An 8990-nucleotide genomic window follows, 5' to 3' on the forward strand; every position below is an offset into this window, starting at 1 on the left:
GGCAGGTGAAGAGGTTTTCAAAGGCCAATACTGGCTCCTCAAAACCTGCATGAACTGTATTTTCCAAGCAGACTGTCCTGCTGCCACTCAGCAAGAAGCATGGGTTATTCTTGGCAATGCTCTTCATCACACTCTGCAATCTGAACAGCAGAGAAATGGTGCCCTGAAGGGCTTCATCGCGTGATGCTCTCCAGAGTGGCTGAGGTTTGTACGTTTGTGTTTATGGATCTGTTGTGATGCTTTGAAGAACAGCTTAGTGGAGGGTCAACACTGACTTCTGTGAGAGTAAAGCCCTCAGGTCTTTGATATGAAAAAGATGTGTGGGCAGAAAGGTGGGGCTGATAATGTCTGTATGTCATGAGAGTCTCTGCAGGTGGGTAGTGTTCAGTGCCTCGCTGGATCAGCCTCCTACAATCCAAGGGGGATTTAACTTTTGCACTTTAAAGCCTTAAAGGCAGGAAAAATAATCCTGATAAGCAACAGGCTTTACAGCCTGGCACACTGTGTAGTGCTCACTGTGACACAGTGCTCAGGGTGTGCTTCCAAAGCGTTGTCAGAGATCTCAATCTCGCCTCAAATTACTTTCCATCTCTTGCCTGCTCTCCAAGCTGCTTGAGGGGAACAATAAACTCCATTCCTATGGCTTGTCTCACACTGCCCAGCTATATGCCAGCTCATCAGGTTCCCCTGCTGCAGTCTTGGAGGCTGCTGTTGCCTCCCTTGCTTGTGCATCCCTTCCCTGCTCAAGCAGCCTCCGCTGCATCAGCAATGGCCTTTTGATTCATCCTTGCAGATGCAAAGGCAAAGTCCAGAAGGATTTAATAAGCCAGCCCTGTCTGGGTTTACTGAACTGCTCGGACCTGAGCTCTGCACCTTGCTGTAAGCTCTGGGTGGGTACCAAAGGGTAGGTTGGAAATGCAGTTCCACCCCCAAAACCCATCTGCTCCTGTGAAATCAACTCTTTTACAGGGATTTCTCTGTGTTCCTGCTTTTATCTGCGTCCAAGGTTCATCTGGATATCATAGCATGGATGAGGATCATGGGAAGGAGAGCCCAAACACTGTAATTTCAGTCCTTCCAGGCTGATCATTCATCTATTTCTTTTCTCTCTCTGTCCTCCCTATCTCCATCTTTCATCCAAGCTGCTTGCTGGCATAGCAAGGACAGGAGCAAAGCTTAAAGGCAGGATGAGTTTACTCTGGCTCAAATGTAAAGGTGAATCCCTACATCTTAGTCTCATGAAAATTGAAGGAGAGATGCCTTTAGTCCCTGTCTTCAATAGATGGCATCTGCTTCTTCGAGTCCAAGCTTAGTCTTGCAGTGGGAGTTTTGAGTGTGCATTTTGGGTTAAACAAGGGGTTTTCCCACTTTTCTTATAATGGAAATTTCTTCCTTGCTAGATGAAACTGTGAGATGTTTTTTAACAGTTTTCTCAAAGCACAGTAGATGCTTTCTTAAAGGTGTTACAGTTTCTCATTAGAAATCTGAAAACCACAAACTGATTTTGGTTTGGTTTTGACCACGGATTTTCAGTTTTTAAACAGGTAAATAGGAGATCTCTTCCCAGTGAGCCTGGGGGAAGGAGAGTGAGACTTTGTCCTATATCTTTAGCTGTGCTGATGTGAGACTTCTGCGTTATCTGTTCAGGAAGAATAGCATTGAAAATGTAATGCCTCCTCTAGAAAATACACATCATCTACCCTGCCAGTCCTTTTCTTTCATAGCAGCTCTAACCTTTGCTCTGCTGGGAGCAGGGAAGATGGTTTTGCTTTCTAGAGATGACCAGGCTGATGTGGCACAATGCATCAGCATCCTCTGAGGTGGGGTGTGCTGGTGGGACTGCTATGGGCTGAGGAGGTACCTATTGCTTGCTCCTCACACATAAGTAGGGAGCTGCTGCAGGGAGGCTGGAGCTTGAAACACCAGCAGCAAGAGGGAGAAGACCAACAGGTCACTTGGTCTTTGTCTATAGAGGTGGGACCAACTGCTCTCATGGGGAACTGCAGTTCTGCCTCGATGCTCTCTGCTTGACTGCACTGCATGTATGCCCAGGCTGCACATGCAGGAAGAAGAGTGGTGGCAGTTACACTATAGCCCATGGTCCTCTCCACGAATGACAGATTACTTCTTACAGTCATCAGGGCCAGAATCAGACCTGTTGCTCTCCAAACATAACTCCCTAAATGCCAATGAGATGCCAAAGCTGTGATGGAGGATGGCACATAAAGCAGAGGATGGGGAAAGCCTTTAGATTTGGGATCAGGGTTGTCAATTCTTGCTCTGAGGAGGGGTGGTTGTGCCCAGACCTCACAGAGGGACCTGTCAGCCTCTTGGCAGGGTGTGTGGATGCCACTTTGCTGCAACTCCTCTGTGGTCAAAAGATTCCCCCCCTTGGTGCTGGCATCTTGGGCTCCCTTTTAGCAGCCTCAGGAGATAGACGGCATTCCAGCCACCCACTGAAGTCGTGTCAGCTAAAGGCAGCCAGAAGACTGGGGAGTTTAAGTCATGTGCCTGTCTGCCCTTGCGTCCTACACTTGGTGCTGCAGAGCAGCAAAGAGCTCGTCATATGTTGTGCCTGTGCAAGATGCTTTGTCCCTTTGTGGTCTTCCCCTAAGGCTGCTCTTTCTTGCATGTTTGACTATATTGGACCTGCAAGAATGTGAGAAATGCTTTAAAAAGAGAAAATGTGCTAATTTTGCTTGTAAAATTCAGCAGAGAGTAGCACAACGGCCAGGCCCTTCTCAGGAGCTGCTGTCTGACGACATGGCAGGGGGTTAAAGGGAAGAGATCTGCTGTTCTCAATCTACTGCCTGGCTCAGTAAAAACACCAAAGCATGTTATAACTGCTGCCAGCCCTGTTTATTTAACAGACCCTGTGTGCACCAGGATCTCTTCGCATCTTCACATCAAGGTGGTGAACCATATGGGTCTGCAGTGCTGCTGGCAGCCACAGGCAGCAGCAACCACAGCCAGCAATCACCTAGACTGAGAATCTCTTCTCTCCAAGGGCTTGTACCTGAATTTCAGGTGCTTTATAGCAGGGCGACCGCCAAGGCAAGCCCTGTTGTGATGCTCACCATCACTCCTCTCTGTTTCCCTTCTAACCACGCATGGATCCGGCAGCACGTTTCCTGGAAGATGCTCTAGCAATTACATTACCACTGATCTCTCTGAGCAGGCTCTGCTATTAGCTGAGGCTGTTAGCAGGGCTGTGGGGAGCTCAGCGTGGTGGAGATGAAAATATGCTCAGGAACAGAAACGCTCTGTGGCCACCCCAGCTGTTCTGGGCTGCTGGCCAGGCTCCTTGGGATGGATTAATGACAATAATGACGGCTATCCTTTCAAATGGAGAGCTAATCCGCAGCAAGCAGGGCTCTCGACTTGCTGATTCACTCTCCAATGGATAAACTGGGACGCTCTGTGCATGATGAGACCAAGCAGGGTGCACAGGGAAAGGTGCTGCTGTGAAAAGCTGGGCAGTTTGTGGTGGGGCTATGTGGATGTGTCAGCACTTCCACTAGAAGCTCTCCTCCCTGGATGAGCTGATAGCCCAGTGATGCAGAAATGATCCCCTATAAAACCTGCACAGTGCAGGAGTTAAGGAAGACTTGTTGTATGGTGACCTTGACAACAGGTAGCAGCAGTTGTAGTGTTTTACCTGTCTGCTCAATAGAGAGATTGAAAAGCACCCTTCACTTGGCAAGTGGGAGTAGGCAGAGGTAATGCTGCTCCCCAGGGAGCAGAGGTTATTGCTTGCTTTGATTGTTATGGAAAGGCTTGTAGAAACCAGTGTACAATGTTCCATTTTGCATAGGGATTTGGCTATAGTTTAGCATGGGAAAACGCATCCAGCTTGGAGAGGCTGGGGCGGGCGGCCAGTGGGATAAGGAGATTCCATAGTGAATCTGGTGCTTGCAGCCATGCAAACTGCTTTCCCCATAACGATGCAAAAGAGCAGGTGAACATTCATACTTTCCCCTGCCTTTCAAAACCTATGTCCACCAGTGGAAGATGTTTTGTGGTGAAAGCACTCAGTTGAGGAACCAGAGTCTGTTCCTGCCCCTGCAACAGAGTTAGGTCCTTTGTCCGGTGTGAGTGTGGCTGAGATGGACTTGGGCTTTGTGGAGGTTGGTGTCCCCAGTGCAACAGTCTTTGCTGGGATGTGAGCAGATGGAGCAGTTTGGTGCCTTCTGGGAAAATAGTCAGGCCCAACCTCAGGGAAGGGCCATCAGGCTGGGGCTTGGTGTGAAACCATCAGGTACCCAGAGCCTGAGACACATCCTGGTGTCATTTCCAGCTCCTCATTTCTCGGGTATTCGTAGTGGTGTTAGTACAAGAACATGACATCCAACAAAATGCATTTTTTGACCTAATACCTGTTTTATAGGGGGAAAACCCAAACCAGTTCAATTGAAGCCAGTGGGACAGGCTTCACTGCAGATGGCCATTACTCCGCTAGTGACATTCCTGGTGTGGTAATGCTCACTGTGGCCATGAAGAACAGCTCTAGGTCTCACTTGCCTTTGTGCTGACATTAACCTTAATGAGGTAAAAATTGTCTCCTCTGGCCTTGTTCCAGCCATTCAGTTTGCACTGAGCTTATGTGCTCCATGCCATGGGCAGCCTCTGGGATAACAGAGCTCATGGCAAGGGCTGGAGAGTCCAGAGCGAGGGGGATGTGGCTGATGTGTTTGCTTTGGTGTCAAACCCCCTTGGGCCTGACCCTGCAGACTGGCTTATGTTAAGGCTGAGCTGCCCCAGCCCTGTGTGTTGGGCTGGGGTCTGCTTGGTTGGTTCATGAGGAGAACTAGGGATGCCCCAGGCAGATGTCAAGGTTGCTGCACGTTAATGCTGTTGAGATGTTGGCTATAAACCCCAGCTGTACCCACGTGAAGCTGAGAAAAGACCAGAGGTGGGTGGAAGAAGAGCCAGAGCCTGTGGTTAAGGATAGGACAGAATAGGAAATGCTGTGTTTAACCCTTACATGACAGCATGTTGTTTGTGAAAGCAGCTCAGTTGTTCCCTGGATGGCGTAAATTAACCTTCTTAAAGCAGCTACTCCTGTAAGCCTCAGTTTCTCCTATTGCTACAGTCAGGAGCACAGCACTGGGCTCTCTCCCCTTATGTTGTGATACAGCCCCTCTCCTAGATGGAAACACATCCCTGAGTTCTTTTCTCTCCTGCAGTTTCCTGCTGCTTTCCCAGCTGGTCTTTCACTCTTTGGTCTTCACACATATCCCTCCATCCCTTAGCCTTACCCAAGCCTGTGCTCGTGTTCCTGCAGCTCAGAAGGTGCTGGTGGCACCCCTGGGAGCAGCTTATTGACAGTTTTGAGCACTAAGATGCCCATGTGCTGAGCACTGTACCCCAGGGATATGCAGGGATCAGGGATATACAGAGATTTTCTCCTGTATTTCCCAACAACTTGGTCTCTTTTCCTGAAGCAGAACAGGCTGAGACTGGTACAAGCTCTCTGGAAAGAAGCAGCAGAGCCAAGAAGCAGAGAGGGAGCCCTGCCTGGGAGGGACAGTCCCACAGTGAACTTCTGCTCCTGATCCCTCCTCCTGCAGGGAGGAGAAACCTTTCCTCACAGCTATGTCAGAAGAGGGATGTGCTGAGGAACAGTTTCACTGATTCAAACAGACAGGGTTTGGACAATTACCAAATGAGTTCTGGTGATGAATAAGCACTTTTGCCTTGGAAAACTTCTTCCCCCTCCCTGTAGCAGTGCAGTTCTCCAACACTAATGGCCACATTGCCTGGATTCCAGGCGAGCCACCTCGCCTTCCCTCCCCATCCCTTTTGTGCACCATTGCCCAGGGCTGACACAGCTTTCCTTGGGAATGGAGGTCTCCTGGGGGCTATGGATGCCTTACCATGGGCAGAAGGACACTGCAAGCTCCCAGTCAGAAGCCACTGCATGTTTACTAACACTTGGTGGGTTGCACCTCTGGTCTTGTGGCTGGTGACAAGTTGGGGCCAGACTGAATGCAGCTTCTTTCATAGTTTGACTGAGGTCATCTTAGATGGGGTTGTGTCGCCTGCTCCTTTCCTTTGTGGCAAACCAGGGCTTTCCCATTGATGTCAGTGAGGATGTGGGTATCTCAACAGCATCAGGACCAGTATCTCCCGTCCCGGGCTCTTCCCTGACCCACCAGGATGACTGATCTCCCTCATGTGCAACCTCTGGCCATAAAGGAGCCACTCTGCCTCTCTGCAGCATCCCACTGCTGTTTTCCAGACATAGGATCATAGAATCGACCAGGTTGGAAAAGGCCTTTAAGATCACCAACTCCAACCTTTATGCCAGCATTGCCAAGTCCACCACTAAACCATGTCACCAATATACTGCAGAAAGTTTGCTGGGGCTGGTTGATTTGTAAAGGTGTTTCCTGGGGCTTTCAGGCTCCAGCTTTTTCATCTCTTCTCTATTACTTTTGCCTCTTTACTTTTATATATTTGGGGGTTTTCTGCATCTGAGGACTGAAAGGGTGATTCCCAGCTGGGGAAAGCTTTCAAGGACATAATCCAGGCCTTTAGAAAAAGCTGTCATTACACATCTACATGCAGCTTCCCCTCAAAGATGTAACGGGCATTGCATTAAGAGACAGGGTAAAGCAGAATATCCATAGAGCAATACAGCTCTCATCATACAGAGGCTAAAAATGGGCAGGAAAACACTCTCAAGAGTCAGCCCCTGCCGCAAGTCCCAGCCGATAATTGTTGTTTTGTGGCATGCCTTGAGCATTAATGTTCAGGGATATTTTGGAGCGGGAACTGGAACTGATCCCAGTGTGCTGTAGCCTTCGTGAGAACTCCTGGCAATACTTGCAAGTCCCACCGAGCTGCCTTCCCATGGGGAAGACTGGTGAGGACACCAGGATGCATGTGTGGGTACGTCCCTCTGTCCTGGGCTGGACGGGGCTCCACAAGGACCCAGCCCACATGGTTCATTCACCACAGGGGCACGGAGCCAAATGCCAGAGGTTTTCTCTCTGAAATGCAATCTCCTTATGAAACGTGGTTTGTGTGATGGGGGATTGGTTTTCCTGCTGTGACTGGCCAAATGGCAGGGTTTGACCTAGGCGGTGGGCTGTGAGCAGAGGAGGAAAAGGGGTAAACAGCATGGACTTACCAAGTGCCTCCTCTGTCCTTGCCCTTTGGTGAAGAGATTTCTGCACCAAATGTTCTGGACTCTCACTTTATATTAAATGGAAAGAAAAACGTGCATCTAAATCTCAAACACAGGCTCCTTAGTGCCTAAATCACTTCCGAAAGCGGGTCTGAGGTGGTTCTGTCGCTGTTGGTGTGACTTATTTTCCTTTCCTTTGCTGCAAGGCTTGGGTGGCTCTGCAGAGATGGCGAGCAGGCACCTCCACCCTGAGGCAGGTAAAAACCTCATCTTTGGATGGGATGAAGCGGGGGATGAATGCCCCACTTGGATGCTGTGTTTTTTAATCCTATGTGAAACAAGGAACTCGATTCTGGCCAGCGGTTACATCCAAACACAGGCTGTTTCAGGAGCTGCCCCTGAGAACATCCCCGGTTTTGCTCAGTGGAAAATTCATTAGCAACATGTGATGAATGGGGCTCTGTTATGACACAAACTGCTCAGACACCAGCAAACCCCCTTTGGGTTATATAGGATTTCATGGCTCTACATCAACATCCAGAGGGCGAGCGAGCAGGCGGGTGGTGCTGTCAGCTCTGCCCCTGCCTTTGCTGCTTTTCCTGTTACCCTTTTAGACTTCCTGAAGTGCTCGTTGCTGCGGCAGCGAGGGCAGTTTGAGCTGCAGTTTGTGAATGAGCACTTTGGTGAGGCAGGAGAGCCCAGGCAGGCTGTGCATGGGCAGTCCATCCAGTTTGGTTCTTGCTTTGGGCTTTGACCTTGTGTCTCCAGTTTTTCCTTGCAGATTCCAACTAACTTGGATAATTTTTCCTTTTTCCCAAGCTTTTTTGTCACCCCCCCCCCCCCCCCCCCACCGCCCGCCCTCCGAAAGCCCAGACCTGCTCCGATCCGGGGAACAGAAGGCGGGGTCTGAATTCTTTACTCTTTCAAACAATTAGTTTCATATTGACTCAAGCGCAAATATGCTCTCTGCAATCCAGTGTAAATACTGCGGAGCCAACAGCTCCTTCAAAGTGCTTTGCAGTGTTCAAATGAAGGACTAGACCCTGTGTCCTGCCCTGATGTGTGTGAGCAGCTACTCAAGCGGGTAACCCTGAAGCTACAGAACACCAGCCCAGTGTCAGAATAGGTCACTGGTGTAATTGCACTCATCAACTGAGCAAGGCTGACACATCAGCTGGAATAGAACATGAGAAATGAAGCTGTTTTCCCCCAGGGTGTGAGCTCTGCCTCTCACAGGGGACTGCTCAGGGCTGTGTCAACCTGCTTTGCTGGTAGTAGGTTTGTGTTTGTGTGCTGGGCTGCTCTTAGCAGCGTTTGGCCCTGGTTCTGGCAGCGCTGAGCGCGCCGGTCACGTTACCCCGACCTTCTCACATTGCAGGGCTTTTTTTTCCACTGGAAGCTATAAAAAGCCTGTAGTGAAACGCAAACCACAGTGTAGCCCCTGCCTGTGCTGCAGGGATGTTTCTTTTCCTTTATAAATGAAGCAGAGGATGAGGGGAAGGGATGTGTGTGGCGGTGGGAGGAGTGTGCATCAGAGGGGATGCTCTCAAGGCTGTGCTTGACTCCCGTGTCCCCCAGAGAACCATGTTTCCTTGTTTAGCAAAGTGCCTAAAGTTAGATAAACGTGCTCCACTGTGTCATTTAAGACCAAACTTCAAGTGTGACCCAAGCAGAGACCCTCAGAGGTGCTCCTGGGTGGATGTTTTCCAGCTGTGCTTCCCCAGGCATTGCTGGTTCAGGTTTGACTGTGTCTGCAAGGTATTTATGGGTAGGAGGGGTCCTGTGTGGGACAGTTTATCACGACTTCTAATGCTTTCCTCTTTTCCTTCCCCTCTGCTGATGTTTGTCCATTGCAGAG

The 8990-nt window shown here is 49.7% G+C and overlaps 1 protein-coding gene across 1 annotated transcript in view; it reads left to right on the plus strand.

Annotated features, from left to right (window-relative positions):
- CDRT4 (CMT1A duplicated region transcript 4) overlaps positions 1-7924 on the plus strand; it is a 41833-nt gene extending 33909 nt beyond the window's left edge. The window contains exons 3-4 of the mRNA XM_010019746.1: positions 7747-7815; positions 7914-7924. Coding sequence (XP_010018048.1) covers positions 7747-7815; positions 7914-7924 — 80 coding nt within the window. The remainder of the gene's footprint in view (positions 1-7746; positions 7816-7913) is intronic.
- Positions 7925-8990: the final 1066 nt, after the last annotated feature.

Source organism: Nestor notabilis, unplaced genomic scaffold (assembly GCF_000696875.1).
Source record: "Nestor notabilis isolate BGI_N333 unplaced genomic scaffold, ASM69687v1 scaffold31418, whole genome shotgun sequence".
In the NCBI taxonomy this organism is placed as follows: Eukaryota; Metazoa; Chordata; class Aves; order Psittaciformes; family Psittacidae; genus Nestor; species Nestor notabilis.